General features: G+C 39.9%; 2 protein-coding genes across 2 annotated transcripts; one reads left to right on the top strand and one right to left on the bottom strand.

Moving 5' to 3' along the window:
* Positions 1-371: 371 nt before the first annotated feature.
* Positions 372-9,993, bottom strand: EIF2S1 (eukaryotic translation initiation factor 2 subunit alpha). The gene is made up of 8 exons (XM_042870447.1): positions 9,898-9,993; positions 7,814-8,055; positions 6,807-6,886; positions 5,850-6,001; positions 4,207-4,313; positions 2,229-2,326; positions 1,239-1,382; positions 372-904 (listed from the first exon to the last, which is right to left on the bottom strand). The coding sequence occupies exons 2-8, from the start codon at positions 8,052-8,054 to the stop codon at positions 779-781; spliced, it is 948 nt and encodes a 315-aa protein (XP_042726381.1). The 5' UTR covers position 8,055; positions 9,898-9,993; the 3' UTR covers positions 372-778.
* An 86-nt stretch (positions 9,994-10,079) lies between these two features.
* On the top strand, positions 10,080-17,581 carry ATP6V1D (ATPase H+ transporting V1 subunit D). Its single transcript, XM_042863809.1, has 9 exons — positions 10,080-10,195; positions 11,748-11,865; positions 12,300-12,379; positions 13,650-13,717; positions 14,442-14,486; positions 14,965-15,068; positions 15,505-15,571; positions 16,135-16,213; positions 16,799-17,581. Exons 1-9 carry the CDS (start codon positions 10,155-10,157, stop codon positions 16,938-16,940), a joined length of 744 nt encoding a protein of 247 aa, XP_042719743.1. The 5' UTR covers positions 10,080-10,154; the 3' UTR covers positions 16,941-17,581.
* The last annotated feature ends 393 nt before the right edge of the window (positions 17,582-17,974 follow it).

Genomic DNA, 17,974 nt, shown 5'->3' on the forward strand with positions numbered 1-17,974 from the left:
ACACGGACTTGGAAGGTCATGCAACAGTTAGCTCAGAATACAGCACTATCTATTTTGAAGTATGAATAAACTCATTAAAGCTCCTGCTATATTCACATACAGGAACAAAGTAACTATATTTCTGTTATCAGCTATACTTATTGAAGCTGTAAGATCTGAGTACCTAAACGCAGAAGAAAAATACTCCGAGAAAGAAATCTACATCAACAAAGCTGTAAAAAACAAAACAAAACGATTCCACTACTTCTTGCCTTTGATTTTAAACAAGGAAGCCCTTTTCAGCATTCCCTTTTCATCGTTACAGTGGAATCACCAACTGATGATAGCTCTCCAGGCAATTTAACAAAAGATAAAGGAAAAAAAAAAGAAGCTTCAGGTTACATAGCCCAGAACTTTATTGGATATTTCTCAAACACATCCTGCATAGAACTGTTAAACCTGTGTGGTTTTCGTGCTTACAGAAGACATCATTAATTGAGCTGCAATCACCAATCTGGAATTGTTATGTATGTAAGTGTTAAACTTGGAGCTGCAGCTTCCCTCTGGTCTTGAGATTTGTGTCTGGAATATGACTTGGCACCTTTCTTTTGAAGGATTCAATTTGTAAGTTGCTGCATCAAATGTTACGTAGGAGATGCTTTATTGGTCTTTTAAAACCAGTAACATACTTCAAGTATTTGCATTTGAAGCTTTCAATACTGGAAACATTTAGTCCAGAGTGTTTGCAATGGGGTCTCCAATTTTTCATATGCTTTCTCTTCTAAATATCCCAGAGTATTTAATCTTCAGTTTTTGCTTCCATTTCCTCAGCATCATCATCTCCATCTACTTCAGCATTCTCCCTCTCCAGTCTTTCCAACTGCCTTGCAAGCTCAGTCTCATCTGTGTCAGTAACAACTTTAGGCTGAAAAAAACAACAACAAAAAAAAAAAACACACAGGAAAAACAATTAAAAAGCACTGTCTGCAGATTGAGAAGGAAAAGAAATTTATGGTTGGTGATTCTGATCCTAGATCAAGAAATAAAATGTGTATCCAGAGATTGTTTAATAAAACAGAAGAAGCATAGAATTTCTGGTCATTCGATTATTTCAGGAATACTGAACTTTATGCTTCATTTTTTCTTCCAAGTTCCCTAATGCCTTTTGCTCAAACTCCTCCTAGTGCTACAGATCTTACTCTACTTGCAAAATATTATGCAGTAAATCAGTTACATTCTAGAATGCAAAGTGTTCTCACCTCCATCTGCACGTTGAAGACTCCTCTCTTCTCCTCAATTTTCTCTTTAATGACAGCCATGGCTTGATTCAGAACAGAGAGTCCTTCAGTTCTCTCCAGTGTTGTAGTAGTCATCACATACCGAGGAGGAGCTATCAGATTGATCTGTTGCACATCATAGGGAGGAAAAGAAAACCAAATAAACAACAGTAAAACACGCTCAGTAGAAGAAAATAAATGTTTTCTCATTAGAAAAGCTGTTTCTGAAAGCATGTGTAACTTGGAAAAAAATAGCACACACAAAAAACCACAGACTGTCTAATTCCTAGTACAAAAACCAATTATTCCTACATATTATGCTCATTCAGACAAATAACGTTGAGAATACCAACTCCCACACCACTAAAGCAGTCTACCACTGATTTTTCAATTAGAAGATTGTGACAACCAGTAGGTGTTCTTTGTTTTTTATTTTCTTTTTTTTATGAAGACAACTGGATGAGTACATTGTTTCTTTTGTTATAAAAAAATCATTGTAAGAAAATATTTTCAAGCATTTGTAAGACTTTTCAAAACACTCAGTAGTAACACACTGAATAACCTACAGTGTTTGGAGTGGAAAGTTTATACCTAGGTACGAGCAGCCCTTCTACCAAACACATGTGGACAAAATATTCCTTTTCTTACAAAGCCTTGTTTCTGAAAAGAAAGTTTTTTGCTCCCTACCTGCTATAAGGCTATATAAAGGAACAGTAAGTATGTAGTATGCAAATAGTAGACATTAATTAATTGAAGAGAATAAAAACAGCTTCTTGAACTTGGAATGAACTTGAAAAGCCACAGCACAGTCACAGGAACAACTGGGATCACACAGCAGAAAGGAAGTCTTGTGCATGTGCTAGACAGGAGAACTAGGAAGCAAGGACACGGCTTCCCTCAGCTACGTGACTGTGACAACTGCACAGTACTGAAAACTTTGCTTTGGATTTCATGGTTAAGACAGACACTTACTTTAATGGGCATGTTCTCTGTGGAACAGTTCAATCCTGCTCTCAGAGCTTCTTTCACTGCATCTATGCCTTCATAACCATAACATGCAACCTCGATATCTAGAACAGATTAATAGCAATTAAAAAAAAACTGTAAAGCTATCAGAAGCTGTAGAAACTTAAAACTTTTTTTTTTTTTTTTTTTAACCTGAACTTTGATGAAGTTTCTTAGCAACCAATGTTTATTCACAATGATACCTTCAGTATCTTCCAAAGTAGAGGAAATGTTTCAACTTCTTGGCTTGTAAGTTGATGTAGATGTCTTAAATTCTTTAGATTAGAACATTTTACATTGTGCTTTGAAAATCCTAGATATGAAATTATGCACCCATATTCACTCACTCCCTGCCCAATAAATTCAACAGGATAATAGTGATGCATTTAATTGTTCTTCAAGAACAATGATACATTTAACATGGAGAGATCAAGGAACAGATACTGAAGAAAACAAAAGATGTACCAGGAAAATAAAAACTCGAGAAAGTGCACAGCCACAAATTCACAGAAGTCTGTCAACAGCTACAATAACACATCACCTGACAAACACAGAGGTGTCTTACTATTTTGAAGATAAGTCATATTAAGATACAGTTAAAAATAATAGCTACTGCAGCTTTTTCTAAACATTTGGAAATGAAATGAAGGCCTAGGCTTGTGTGGTCACATCTATAATTTCCTAATTAGTTTTAAAAGATTTTTGTTTTTCTTTTTTAAATCTATGTAGCAATGGTGCAAGAGGTTACTTCTACAGAGGAGCTGATCTCCCTCCCAGGTGACTGAAAGTAACACCCTAATTTTCAGCTATCCCAAACATATTCCCAGGAAAACACCCCAGCCAGCCTCAGGATGAGACTGTAATCCAACGAAAATTTGTATGCTTGAATTACAAATGAACTCAGACCATCAGAACAAAACAGGCAAGATGAAGAAAGTATGTGAACGTGCCCTCCATACGCACTTTATTTTCAAAGCTAAATCAAGTGTTGTTTATGATAGCAATTCCATTCTTCATGGCAATCAAATCCTACTCACATAGTTGAAGTTTCTGTTCACTCTTGGTGATCTAAAATAATAGGTAGAATTTTCATGATTTTGTTTTCTGTGCTCCCCTCTTTAGCTTGACTGTCACATGGATACGGAATATCTTTTCTTCGCTCCACAGCAATCAGTGTTACTGCTCTTCAGTGTACACTTGCAGAGCAAAGACAATTTCTGAATGCAGTTAAAAACACAACACTGCTCACTGACTACATCTTTAATGGCAAATATGCTTTTAAGCTGCTTGGTTAGCTGTATAACCAGATCTACAGTTTTACAGCATCTTCTTAAGTAGACTGGAGCTGCATACTTGTTCTGCACCAACACTGAGCTTCTGAGACAAAGATGCTCAGACTTTATGAATACATTACACACAGGCTTGACTTAAACTAACATGTCCAGCTGAGTGGTTTGCACTCAACCAGCAAGAAATACAACTGGAACAAAGTCAGACCTAATAGTCTCTGTTTATGGATAATTGGACAGGACATTTGACCTAGCCATGCTGACGGAGATCAACCACCCTAACAGGGAACAAAAGAATTTAACACTTTCAATAATGAGAAAAAAATATTGATATTACTGAATCCATAAAAAGATATTTAAGTATTTGGTGTGCCAGTGCAACATGATAGCATATACTAGAACTACTTTGTGTCCCAAGGAATCTGCACGTGGAGAGTGGGAGCAGTGGGAAAGCCAAACCAGCTTGGACTTTGAGTCAGGATCCATACAGACATTCTGCTATCACTTGTCAATGAACACAGCTTAATTCTAAAAGATCAGCTTCTCTCAAAATTCAGCACCACAAGCCACTAGTCTGAAATGAGTTTATAGTTTCCAAGATACAGCCTACTTCCAGTGTCAAAAATCTATTCAGTAACGATCTGGAAAGAACTCACCAGCTCGGATTTTCACTGCTTGAGGAGTCAGACGTCTGTTAATATTGTCAATCAATACACGCCTCTCTTCCTCTGTGAGATCTAGGCTGTCCAGGATGGCAGGATCTCTGAGCCAAGACAAGAAACAGTACAGGAGTTGTACTGAAGTGAGATATGACACAACATGAACCTCTGACGTTATTTCAATATTCTTACACAGAATCACGTGGATCTATTAGCAAACAGAACACACAAACCTCTTATTTACGCCGAAATACTGGAAGAAAAATTGTTTACAGTGTATTTTATCATGGAAGCACTTAAAGCAGACAGTTTACTCAACCTGCTTCTTTCCTCTGTCTAAGAAATGAAACAACCAAAAAAACAGTAACATCTTCTGCCTTGTACACTATATATGGAATGAGAAACACATCTAACTGCTTGCCATTTATGTTTCCTCCAATGTGAAGATAAACTCACAATGAACCTGAGGTTTTTTGAGTTTTCATACAAAAGAAAGATTCCCATCTTTCTACAAAGTAACATATTTAATAATTTTAAACAGTAACTGGATCACAGACAGATCTATCTGCTGGCTACATTCACAGCTAAAGAAAGGATACATTTTTTTCACAAGCTGTCATTTCTCTTTACTGCCATATTAGTTTTATCCCAAATATCTCTGAAATTAGAAAATAAAAAAGCAGCTCCTCTAAGGCCTATAGCTGTGTTCTCTTATCTAAAAGAAGAAAAAATGATTTTAAGCTAATGAAAAATACTGCCAAATGCCCTGCTTCTTTGACTCAATATGATTTTCTACCATCTTATCACTGCCATCTAGTGTTACGCTGATACAAGCACTAGAAGTGCTTATCGAAAAATTTATTTTGTTGCCAATTTTATTACAGAATCTTTAGAGGGAAACCAAATGACTTCATTCTGAAAGTAAATTAAAGTATCACAAATAAAAAATATCAACAACAAGTAATCTTGGTGCATACTCCCTTAGAATCACTGTTTCCAACTCTTCTGTTTGTAATTCCATCTCTAAACTCATCCTATTTTCACTCTTTCAGTTTGGATGTGCAAGGAACTAACAAACCAAGCTGTTGCATTTATAAAGAAAAAGTTCAGCCGGTGACAAACAAATGAGCAGCGAGCTGAAATCTCTTCAGATAGAACTATATATGACAAGAACACCTGATGCAGTCTAAGAACAGAAATTCTGACAGAGAAACCAGTATTAGTGCTGTTGCTTCTACTAGAAACATCACAGGCTCATCTGCCATATAAATCTCCTCAGTGTTTGTAATAATCTGTTTCTCTTAAAAACATTCTTCAGTGAGTGCTTCAATATTCATCCATATCAAATTCTGTTACTGCTTTTAGAAGAGTAACTTAGGCAAAATTGGATTTTCAAAGAGATAAAAAAGAAAACAACTCGAGTCTTCTTTCTCAAGAGCATTGGAAACTTGAACAAAGTAGTGAGAGAGATAACTGCACTAAGCAACTGGAAGACTGAGATCAAAAATCAATAAGTGTACTCAAGCAGTAAATTCTTCTCAACTGATTGACCCTTTAAAAAAATAAAGATGTATCTATTTCAGAAAATAATTCCTTGTCATTATGAAATAAATCTCTACAGACAGAAAAAACATTCTTACGAGACTGCATGCTTGAATGCATCATAAGCACCGTATCCCGGTCTTTTGTACTTGTCATCAAATACCCAGGCAGTCCTCTGGAACAGACTCTCAAGCTGCTCATCCTTCGTGTACTCCAACACCTCAGCAACGTGGCGAAGAATGCTGTACACCTTGAACACGAAAGGGATGTTAAAAAAAACCCCAAGATGAAATCATCCTCCCTCTCACTTATCCACTCTCACATAACGACCAACTCCTACTCAGTTTGTGCAGCATAAACCTGAGTTCTGCAGACGACAACCCAGTCCCCAAATAGTTGATAAAAACACTGTAAAAAATATCAATGATTCAAGTGTTTGGACTCTAAATACTGCATGATGTTGCAAAATACTCTTTCCCTATATTTAACAATTAATTATGGAGTTCTACATGCCCACAAAACATCAAAACCACTTTATTAATCTAAACTTCTGCTGTGCAATTACAAAGTCAAAATAATTATCCCACAGAAACTGACAAATGAAGTATTATCAGGTTGTTAAAGACTCAGTATACTTGTACATTAAAAAAATCAGAATCAAATTAATAAATAACAGTAAGCATTACTTTCAGAAACCTATGACCACAGAGCAGTAAGAGTGAGATGCAATGTCTTTAACTATCTGCATCCTTCTCCAATAAAATTTGCCTGACGCATTAAAGTAGGATATGCTTCTGGATTTCTAGCATTTAAGTACCATCCTTTTAATACAGATTTTCAACTGTCACCTCACTTGATCTATTGATTACCTAATAATCAGTTTTCTACAGCACTGAGGCAGACTGGTTATATATTACACGGGAAATGACAATCAGAGTATGCCTAATAAATGAGAATAGGACTTTATTTCTTATGCTATGTTACATCTAAGTACTTTCATCATTCAGGAAAGAAGACAGCAGCATAGAGTGCCAGAACACAGAAAAGCAACTTACAGTCTTTGATTTTGTGAATTTGTCTTCGCATTTGATTGCCTCCTCTGGAGAAACTCTTCTTTTTGACAGGTCAATATAACCTACCAGGGAAAAACCATTTTGGAATTGTCAGACACTGCACAAACCAAGTGCAATTGCTTCATGTGAAAGGTGTAACAAATGCTCTGGCTCAAGACTTGCCCACTGCCTGCACTATCCCTATCAGTTGCTAAAGAAAGTAACAAAACTGAAGCTTAATGATTTTGACCAAGTCATAATCCAAATTAAGGTATCAACTTATTCTTCCAACTGTAAGTGCTTACAAGAGAGAAACTATTCTACTGTATTCTTGTAGGCTTGTGCCTTAAGAATAATTTCTCTCCCAACTCAAAAAAATTTGCCTCGTATTTCATCAATGTGTGATCCCCTTTCTCTGTCACTGAACACAGGTTTGGTAAAAACCACGCTAGCATGCAAAGAACCAAGTTCAAAAACCATGCCCTAAACAGAAAATATATATTAAAAAAACCCTTTAAAGTCAAAGATTCAAATATTCAGAGCACAGAAAGAGTCCACACAATCTCAATTTGTGACTTTCTATAGAATGCATGTAATAATTACATACATATGATCTATTTTATAGGCAAGATTCAAGACACTTATTGCGGCACAGGACAGACTGCAAGCATTACATTCTACCACTACGTTAGATGACCTTTCTCTCTTCAGTCAGGACTTAAAATCTGCACGGATATCAAAAAGAAACTCCACTACAGTTTGTTGACCAAATACTGAGCTGGCGAGTACCCACTTAAGCAAATCTTTGGTGACGTGACTGACCTTCATTAACCCAATTACCAAAGGGAAAAATGGTCATAAACATCAGATGGCAAGGATGATGGTCTACTTAGCTTAAGTGCCTCACACAAAGAACTCCTGGCAAAACTACTCATATTTAAGCAGCCCAGTTTGTCCGCACTTCTCTTTTTGAATTCAATCCTGATATAGCCCAGAGTATCCCCAGGTACCTTTCTCTTTGTCAACTCTTATGACCACGACACATTCGTTCCTTCCGATGCGGATGAGTTTGTTTATGGAACGAATACGTCTTCTGGACAGCTCACTGAGAAGGATCATGCCTTCGATGTTGTTGTATTCTAGCAGGCTGACGTAAGCACCCATTTCAGCAATGGATCGAACATTGACCATCACTACATCTTCCACCTCTGGAAACTTATGCTGGTAGAACCTACAGCTTAGTGCTGGCATTCTGGAATGTGAACAGAAAGAAACAAGGATGACATTTCAGAGTACATCACTGCCTTCTCCTATATAAGTGTTAAAAAGCAGCAGAGACCAATGAGGATAGAGAGGAACACTAACACTAGAAAGAGCAAACTAGGATAAGGCTTATGTAGCATACAGTTTGGTTTTAACAGATAAGCTATAGATTAATTGATATTTTAAAATGAGCAAAACCTTTTTCTAACTTTCTTTTTCTATTCAAGATATATATATAAGATATATACTTCAAGAAAGTAGAAGTTTGCTACCCAGATTTTATTATCCATGTTGCGGTCCGATACAGAAGCGACTTCAAGTGGTGAAAAGAAGGCACTGCACTCTTACATTCATCCAGTTCATAAGATAAAATTAAAGTTGGAAAATAGGCTTCAGCAACAGGAGGACATGGGAGAGAAGAAACCCACAGTGCTAACAGGTATTTCTATAAATACTGTTAGACAGCATGTGAAAGGCTATGAAAGTAAGAGGTAGAGCAAAGTTTCTCCACTACTGAGCAGAAAGAGACACTAGAAGATGGTTTTCTAAACTCAGCAAGATGGCTGGAACAATCTTGCAGGAACTACTCCTGAGGCCATCTGTCAGCTTTCTGAAGAAATAAAGGAAAGAATTAGAACAGAAGGTAGAAGTAGCCTGATGTGAATAAAGCACTAAACAGAACAGGCTTTAAAAATGATTAAAAAGAAAAAAAGAAACACAAAAGAAAACCTAACATATAGATAACCAGGAGGAAAAAAACATAAGTTGCTTAACCTGCTTCACTTCCCTGATGAGGGCAGCAATGCCCATCTCTGCTAACCAGAGTTAGCTTCACTCCTTTTGTCTACGCCTGAAAGTTTAATCCAGAAATTTAAGAATGCTTTAGGAGCAGGAGCTCACAAGGCTGACTCAAACACACACTTCCTCCAGGTTTGTTACATCAGCATGTCGCAGCACTGCTCTGGAACTTCAGGATGATAATGCCAAGCGCTACATAAAACACAGCCACATAATACAGAAGACTTCATTGTTTTTTTTTTTTGTTTGTTTGTTTTTTTAATGTTCAGAAAGGGGATGCAACCTAGCAGAGAAGCTACAGAAATGCTGGAGCTTTCATGTAACTCCACCTAATCTGAGACCTGAAAAAAAACACCGCTAAGCTTAAAACCCATGTTTTACAGTTCACTTCTCTAGCCCATCAAACGCAGTAAGCAAAAACAGACCAAAGACAGATCGCTGTGCGTTTGTTTCTCTCCTCAGACACCAGCACCAGCGCTTGGCCCCGTACGCTGAAAACACTCTCCCCTCCCTGGAGGCTTTCAAGGCCAGGCTGGACGGGCCGTGAGCATCCTGGTCAAGAGGGAGGCGTCTCTGCCTATAGCAGGGGATTGGAACTAGGTGATCGCGATCGTAAAGGTCCCAAACCACTCGATGATTCTATGATTCTATGACTCTACGATCTTCCCACGCCGCTGGAAACGGTGAAGCTAAGCTGTAATCCCGCCCGGCCGCACAGGCTGGAGCAGGAGCCGGCGAAACAAGACCGACTTCTAGCTGGCCTCCTCCCTCAGCCGCAGCGTGGCCGACGCGACCGCCGGCGAAAGCCGCGGGGAGGCGGAAGGGGTCACGTCCAGCAACGCGGCGACGGGAGACGCCTGGGGAGCCCACAGCCACCAGGCCGGGCCACGCGGGGCGCCGCCGGTTCCACTCGCCCCGTCCGCGCCCAAGTGGCAGGGCCCGGCCTCGGCCACACCGCACCACTCCCGAGCCGGCGCGGTCCGGTCGTAGGGCGCGAGCAGAGGCCGCGCGGCGCCGGCAGAGCGGCCGTTACCTGGCGACGGCCGAGGGTCCCGCTCCGCGCTCTGAGCTCCGCGCTCGCGACCCTGCCTCCTGCGCTGCCCCCGCTGCCGCCTCGGCGTGCGCCCAGCCGCCAACCCCACTGCGCGTGCGCCGTCCCGCCTCGCACCGCGGCGCCCCCTGGGAAACCCCTCCCTCCGCCGCGGGGCGGGGCGGGCGTAGCGCCGCGTCACGTGACCGGCGACCGCGGAGGTGACAGCGGGACCGGGCCGTTCGACCGTTGCCGCCACTATGTCGGGCAAGGACCGTATCGAGATCTTCCCGTCGCGGATGTGAGTGTCGGCCGGCCGCGGCGCGGGCAGGCTGAGGAGCGAGCGGCCGCCCCCGGGACCGAGGCGCCGGGTTGGGAGGGAGAGCTCCGGGGTCGCTTCTTGCGTAAACGCGTCTCTAAGCGGCCGGAGGCTGCGGGGTCCTCGGGCGGCTCGAAGCCAGCCGTCAGCGCGCACAGACAGACCTGCGGCTGCACGGGGCTCCATGTACGAAATAAGAGTGCGTGTCGGGGAGAACGCAAGACTCAAACAGCCGCTGCCCTTTGCTGTTCCACAGAGGACGCCGATACCGTTGTACGACAGGCTGGCCGTAAAGCCTTTAGAAAAAAAAGAACAAAAAGGGAAGTGCAGCGTGCAGTCAGATTTCCCGTAGCTTCCCAGAGAGCAGCAGACGGTGTGTCATGCGGTCAGGTGTCTCCTGACAGGGCTCAGCACAGCGGCTGGCATTGCAGTGAACGCAAGTGCTTAAAACTGACGAACTGTTAGATGTGAGGTAACAGTTTATATGGAAAGATTAATGTGCTGCATGGTTCTCTTTTGAACCTCAAGTCAGAAGTAAATGATAGCACCTACCAAGTCAGCTGCTCTCTGGCTCCTTTCATTCAATTTATGTGTCTGAGGATGAGGCACCTCAGTCTCTTTTAAAAGGTATCTGTTTTGCGTGCTGCCACATCAGTGTGGTGGGAAGGCAATAACTGGCTGATAGTTGATAGGAGTGTAAGTTAGGATGTTAAAACTACAGGTGGCCTGCCTCCACAAAAAAGTTTTTTGTTAACTGACAGAATTGTACAAGGTTTATTTGTTTTGTGCTGCTGGCATGATCTCTGCTGTGCTGGCTACGATTGCTTACAGAAGCTGCTCAGCCTTCTAAATGGTAAACATGACTTCCTTAATGCTCTCTCAGCCTGTGAGGTCTTGCTTGAACCAGAAAGGGAGCCGGTCCCTGGCAGGTGGTGAGCAGAGTGTGAAGGTAGTTCAAGGTGGTAACAGGGGCATGTTTGTTGGAAACATTGAGTTGCTTTTTTTTGTTCTTGGACTTTGTTTTTTTCGTGGACATTCAGAAAGTGCGTGTGCTTCTTGTAAACTTCAATGGAGTTATTCTCATATCAAGCCAGTGGAGTGGAGAAGTGACTGTGTTCACTGTGTAGACAGAATCGTAACTGTGCTTATTTTTTCGGAGAGGAAAAAGTTTTACAGACCTGAATGTTGTCCTTTGTGCATTATAGCTCTATAAACAAAGCAGTAGCTTAAGTTAGCGTAAGTATAGTGACTGAGATTTTAGTTAAGTCAAAAAGATTCATCAAATTAAATATCCTCCACAGCTGAAAGGGAAGAGAGATTTAGATGCTTCTTCAGTTCATAGTTTTGCACCAGAAACTTGGAAGTTTGCTACTGGAAATAAATAAACTGAAATTGTTTCCTGTTGTACCATGCTTATGTTTCTCCATTGCTTCATAATTAGTCATACAACATTTTCTGACATGGACATAAGTTTTTTTTCCCCTTAAATGCCTTTGGCTGAAGCAGGGCATTTTTATTTCTTTTTCTGTAACAGGGCTCAGACCATCATGAAGGCTCGTTTGAAGGGAGCTCAAACAGGTCGCAACCTCTTGAAGAAGAAGTCTGACGCTTTGACACTCCGATTCAGGCAGATCCTTAAGAAAATTATTGAGGTAGGCAAATTAGAATTTTTCTCTCTTAGGCTCACTTGACTTGAAATCTGGTTGTCAGTTGTGCATTCTCATTCTTCTAAGTTCATTAGATAAACCAGAACGTAGGACAACATTGTGGATAACCCGTTATTTGTAAGGGATACTACTGAGGATAGGGGAGCATAACTCTGCTTTCATGTCTGCAGCAGTGTATAAATTTAGAAGATTTCAGTAGAACTTAGTAGATCTTGTTACTTTCTACCATATCGGATGGGTTTTAATTGTATTTCATTTTTTACCAGTCATCTGAAAATTCTAATTAGCAAGTTGAGAGTAAACTGCAGATAGAGTACTTTCTCTTTCCTTCTTTCTTATATTTCCTATTGTTTTCTTGTCTTCTTTGAAAAAAAAAATATATATATCTTGTATTTGATGTCTCTTTAAAAAAAAAACAGACTAAGTTGCTGATGGGTGAGGTGATGAGAGAAGCTGCCTTTTCACTTGCCGAGGCAAAGTTTACAGCAGGAGATTTCAGGTAAGGATTGCTGATCTTATGGGCATCCTTTTTTGATTGTTGATTTCTCTTTTGGAAATAAGAAATTTCTTAAATGAACTTTTAACAAGGAAAAAAAAAGACAGCAGACATAGTAGGACATGACAAGTGAATTCCATTAAGGTGTGAGACAACTGCAAGAGAGTGATCGTTTGTGTGATGAAAACATGTAAGAAAAGTGAGCTGAAAAATTAAGAGATTTTATGTGCAAATTCTTGATTTGAGAAGGAGGTGGATTTTTCAGTTTAGAATCTAGAACACAGGTAAACAAGAATGTTTAGCAGAGTATTGGATTACGTATTATCTTGGTTTTTGTTGTGGACTTGAGGTTGGGATCTAAAACGTGATGTTTTCTCCCAGTAAGACATTCAGGGGTTCTACTAATTGTTTTAGCCTCTTGTTTCATGACCACTCATCTCACTAGGGCTAGTGAGGGCTATTTGTGACAGGAGAAACTAACCTTTTAATTGTATTTTAATAAATTGCAATTCGAACTAGGCTGTTTGTGTAATTCATCTAAGCATACGTCGGTCTTGTGGAATAAAGTTGGGGAACTGTTAATGATTCAGCTGATGGTACCACCAATTTATGGGGAAGAGCTCAGTGATCAGACACAATAGTAACCTGTGTGCTGCTGGAGGGCAAAAGGCATTTTTGCCCTTTCATTTGGATATGGTGCAGTTTCCTGTCTTAATATAGTGTTTAGCTATAAACAATAGTCAGATTCCACCCAGTAAGTAAATTGTACTCCAGTGGAAGAGCTGGTACGGTAACCTGTTCTTGGATGAATATGAGACGCTTCAGAATCCTTCAGGATGAACTGTTGTACCAGCTCAAGGTCGTTAACACAGTAAGAGTTAATGGGTAAACAAACTTAATACTGTTCTGAAGGAACAAATAAATATGAACTTGTAAAAATGAACAGCGGTGTGGTCTTGATCTGCATTTAAGCCTTGAAATTGCTTTCAGTGGGAAGAAGATCTCAAGTTGATTAAGATTAAACGTTTTTAACATATTTCAGCGTCATTCACCAGATAACTTGCTAGTTTTTAGAAATGCTTTGTGTACTTGGTCTAAGACATTTCCAGAGTTACATTTTGTGAAGACTGCTGCTTTTGTTGCCAAACATTGTAGGAAAGCCATTAGCTGCAGATAACAATGTTACCTGATAACTCCTTCTCTTTGGATATAATGATGAAGTAATGGACCACTTCGGTGTTCCTGGTTAAGATACATCTTTTCTTCTTTGCAGTACCACCGTGATCCAGAATGTGAACAAAGCTCAAGTCAAGATCAGAGCTAAGAAAGACAATGTAGCAGGTGACTCTTTTGTAGACAATAGACATTTCAACTTTCAGGGGAGCTGTGGGAGCACTTTCTGAAATATGTAAGAACGTCTCCAAACACCATCTGTTCTTCTTTGTTTCTCTTATTCATCTAACAGTAGGAACGCTTATAATTTGCTAAGATTTTTTAGATACAGGAGATAAATTTTTATGTTTAGCCTCTCATAAGATGAAATGAATGCACGTAAACTGCAGTCCTAATTTTTAGATCTTCAAACAGAGCGTAATTGTCATAAACTACCATTACTGAAAATAAATCAGGAAATAAAGTATCAAGATTAAATACATTTCAGAACATTACGTATCTGTAATTGTTTTTGAATAAAACAAGAAAAAATAATCAAGATTGAATGATTAAGGAATATTAAGGAAAATAGATATCTTCCTACCCCTACGATTCTGTGATTCTCTAAGTACAAAATAGTAATATAAAATTGAGTATTAAATGAAATGGAATAATCTGAATTTTTCACATGTCTGATCCGTTATCTCGGCATAATGCTGAAATTCCATATTAAAATAGCAAAATCAGCATAATTTAATTTTTTCAAACTATATAGGAAGATTTTGGAAACAAAGCTTCTGATCTTACAGAATTTGTTAAAGGCACATTGACTACAAATGTGCTGTACTTAAAAAGAAAAAAAATAGATTAGCCTTTATGTCCCTTTGCACAAATCTGCGTTCTTTCTTGTCAGGGGTAACCTTGCCGGTTTTTGAGCATTATCAGGAAGGAGGAGACAGTAAGTAGAAAACATATTCTGCCTTTTGTGTACTCATAGCCGTTCTGTGCTAATAGAAGAATACTTGTCATGCCTTGCTGATAAGTCAGCTTACATCATGGGCACAACAATATTTCTTTTCTCCACATTTTGCTGTTTGCAAAGCTATTTTTGCTTTGTACTGTTTCTCTAACGTTAAGGGATTAAATATGGGCTATAGTGGATTTTAGTTTACTAAATCAGTGAGTTTTTCAGATGAGGAGAAACCTTATTTACTATGTTTTTGAACTGGCAGATCTTAGAGTGGATATGGACAACAGTGATTTGTAGTAGCAGAAACCATTATGAAAATAGATTTCTTAGAAGGCAAAGGCTTTACCTTGCCACTTTCTGAGCTGTCTGCATCCCTCTAGTTTGTAAAGTGCAGATACTGCTTTTTATCTAGTAAGAATAAACCATGGTAGCATTAGCAACAAACCTGATGTTGTTTTTTTCTCAGGCTATGAGCTGACTGGCTTGGCCAGAGGTGGAGAACAGCTAGCTAAGCTGAAGAGGAACTATGCCAAAGCTGTGGAGCTGCTTGTGGAACTGGCCTCCTTACAGGTTGATGGGAGAAAAAAAATGTGGGGGGTCTCCGATTTCTCAGTTCTGAACTGAAAGTATAGTCTCAATGGACTGTAAGCTCATTACTTTCAGCTGTATTATAGGCTTTTAGTCCCAGTGCTTTTAAACAAATTTCAACCCTTTTTCAGCCACTAAACACAGTTACAATACCACCTCTTCACATTCCAGAGCACTAAGAAGAAATTCTGAGGAAGTGGGTGGAGTGTAGTTTGTAGCTGAAGCTGCTAGAGTTCAGGGTTCAGACGTAATCTGGTAACAAACAGTAAGAGCACCAACATTTCTAGAAACAATTCTGCTTCTATCAAAAATGTAGTCTATAAAATGAGCAGCTTTGGCTTCCAAGCAATGTTTGGTTTTGTGTGTAGAATAGATGGAAATGCTGAGTTCATCTTGTTATTTGTTCCCATTCCATCAGACATCCTTTGTTACTTTGGACGAAGCCATTAAAATAACAAATAGACGTGTGAATGCAATTGAACATGGTGAGTATTCTTCCTTTTGGGATGTACAGTGCTTTTGTCTCTCTGTGCAGGATGGGGAGCTGAGTCCTGGAAGCTACTCTTCTTTTGACTGATTGCTTGTTAGTATGATTTGAAACCAGTTTAAGAACTCCTGAGTACAATTACTATAAAACATACTGCAAAGGGGCTGGAGTATAGGGGGTGATAAGTTCTAGGAAGTTGTAATCTTTGCTCTGCAGGTTCTCAGTACAGAAACGTATTCTGGTGTGTCTGCCACTGACCTGTGATTTACTACTTTAAGTATGTACACTAGAAACAAAAGAGGGGATTGTCTCTGTCTTAAGATGTTTTAAATAACTACTTCTGCAGTATTTCCTAGCATAACTTAGAACATTTTGGTGGTGGTTTTCAGTAGAAACGTAGCAACGTGTTTATTACATTTGGATGGGGTGGCAGAGTGGGCATCCAGAGAGCCTTAAAGAATTACTAGAATAACTTTAAATAATCCTCTGTGCACTGCATTATGGTAACTTCCCAGGTAATGTAGCAGTGGTCCATCAACTTCCTGATTTATATTTGTTTAGTGATTATTCCCAGGATCGAGCGCACTCTTTCCTATATCATCACAGAACTGGATGAAAGAGAGCGAGAGGAATTCTACAGGTAACTATGTAAAACAAGACCAGAGTGTTCTTTTTCACAAATAGACTGTACCTCAGGGTGGACAGCAGAAAATTATTCAAGAAATGAGGCAAAGAACACTATTCTTACTGTGCACTGAGTTTCCAGAGCTGGGCAACTGAAGAGCTGCAATTACTTGTCACAGTTTCATATGTAGCTCTACCACTGGGTTGTACACAGCTGTCTTCATCTTTCCTCCTGTGGGAATGATGGAATACAGTACTCTGAGTTCTTCTGCTTTGAGGACACCTCTGCCACAGAAGCTAGTGTTCTGGGAAAAAGATGTCAAAATTGAAATGAAACAAATGTAATCTGCCTTCATTCAAGAAGAGCAGAGTAGTATAATACAACACTCGCTTATGGTCAAGAATGTCATTTAGAATTTGGGTAAATAAGTAAATCTGCAGAGATGATGAATGTTGTTTAAGGGCAGCATCTAGTGACAATTTCCTGGTGAACTTTTCCAAGCAGCTATATCGTAGCCAACATGTATGGCATCTTTGTTGTTGGCCTGTTTTATGGAAACATCATGTTGCTTTCACAGATCTGCCACGTTTCTTTTCACAGGTTAAAGAAGATCCAGGAAAAGAAAAAGGTACTGAAAGAAAAATCCGAGAAAGAACGGGAGCTGAGGAGGGCTGCTGGTGGGGAACGTGAACCAGCCAATCTCTTAGCAGAAGAGAAAGACGAAGACCTTCTCTTTGAGTAACCTGATGCAGTTGTTGTATTTGGAGCAGGGGACCCAAAATACAGAATGCCCATTTACTGTATAATTTGGGACATTGCCTCAATCATATTTATGTGGCTTCTCAGTTTGGTGTCTAAGCCTGAGTTGACCAGACTGTGGATTTCTCCTGGGAGATTAGAAATCTGGGAACTCAAATACAGCATTTGGAAGAAAAGGAGAGATTAATAAGGTGTTTTAATATCAGGAAGGCCTTCTGTTACGTGTTCAGCCTGCTTCTTCACGTAATAGGAATGGCTGTCCACAACTGTTCTTTGTAGAAGACGGCTCTGGATTTGCCTAGCCAGATTCCTTTTTAATTGCTTCCTTCACTACTACAAGCAGTGGGAAATGTTATTTAAGGAGATGCACGCACTGTTCACTACTTCTAGAATGTGAATTAATGTCAAAGTTGCTTAAAGCAGGTACTGGCACAAGTGAAGTAAAATGCAAGTGTAGGCAGCTCTGGTTTTCTAACCTGTTGATGAAATCCATAGTCTTGTGTGATTTATTTCTGCTGCACGATCGTTACCACTGGCCTAAAACATTTATGGTTCTAATTAGAGATTCTGCCAACTTGTATACTGTCTGTACTAGAAACGAGTAAAAGTTCTAACTGTTGAATATGTTATGCCTGGCTTCTGATTCTAAAAGACCATGGTCTGAAAAGCTTGGAAACTGTCACATTGATTTAATGGAAACACAGAACAGCTTGGGTCAGAAGGGACATTAAAGACCATCCAAGTTCCATCTCCCCTGCTGTGGGCAAAGCTGCCACCCACCACAGATTAGGTTGCTCAGAGCCCCATCCAACTTTCCCTTGAATGCCTGCAGGGATGGGGCACCCACAGCTTCTCCAGGTAGCCTGTGCCAGTGCACTGTCAGTCACTAATACCTCAGCCTTCTCAATATCCTGGGTAACCACTTCTATTGCCAAATAACCCATCTTTCCTCCAAGCCCCCTACTGGTAGCATTGAAAAGGCTATACATGCTGTTTGAACAGCCATTTTTTGCACCT

Source organism: Lagopus leucura, unplaced genomic scaffold, assembly GCF_019238085.1.
Source record: "Lagopus leucura isolate 7727_CA_CO unplaced genomic scaffold, USGS_WTPT01 Super-Scaffold_1, whole genome shotgun sequence".
Lineage (NCBI taxonomy): Eukaryota > Metazoa > Chordata > Aves > Galliformes > Phasianidae > Lagopus > Lagopus leucura.

Excerpts from the sequence above, each read along its gene's own strand:
- EIF2S1 (XM_042870447.1), bottom strand. The coding sequence starts at position 8,054 with ATGCCAGCACTAAGCTGTAGGTTCTACCAGCATAAGTTTCCAGAGGTG. Across the intron at positions 6,887-7,813 it reads AAGAGTTGACAAAGAGAAAG|GTTATATTGACCTGTCAAAA; the intron begins GTACCTGGGGAT and ends TTTCCCTGGTAG. Across the intron at positions 905-1,238 it reads TCTTCAACGTGCAGATGGAG|CCTAAAGTTGTTACTGACAC; the intron begins GTGAGAACACTT and ends TGTTTTTTTCAG.
- ATP6V1D (XM_042863809.1), top strand. The coding sequence starts at position 10,155 with ATGTCGGGCAAGGACCGTATCGAGATCTTCCCGTCGCGGAT. Across the intron at positions 11,866-12,299 it reads TCCTTAAGAAAATTATTGAG|ACTAAGTTGCTGATGGGTGA; the intron begins GTAGGCAAATTA and ends AAAAAAAAACAG. Across the intron at positions 12,380-13,649 it reads TTTACAGCAGGAGATTTCAG|TACCACCGTGATCCAGAATG; the intron begins GTAAGGATTGCT and ends TCTTCTTTGCAG.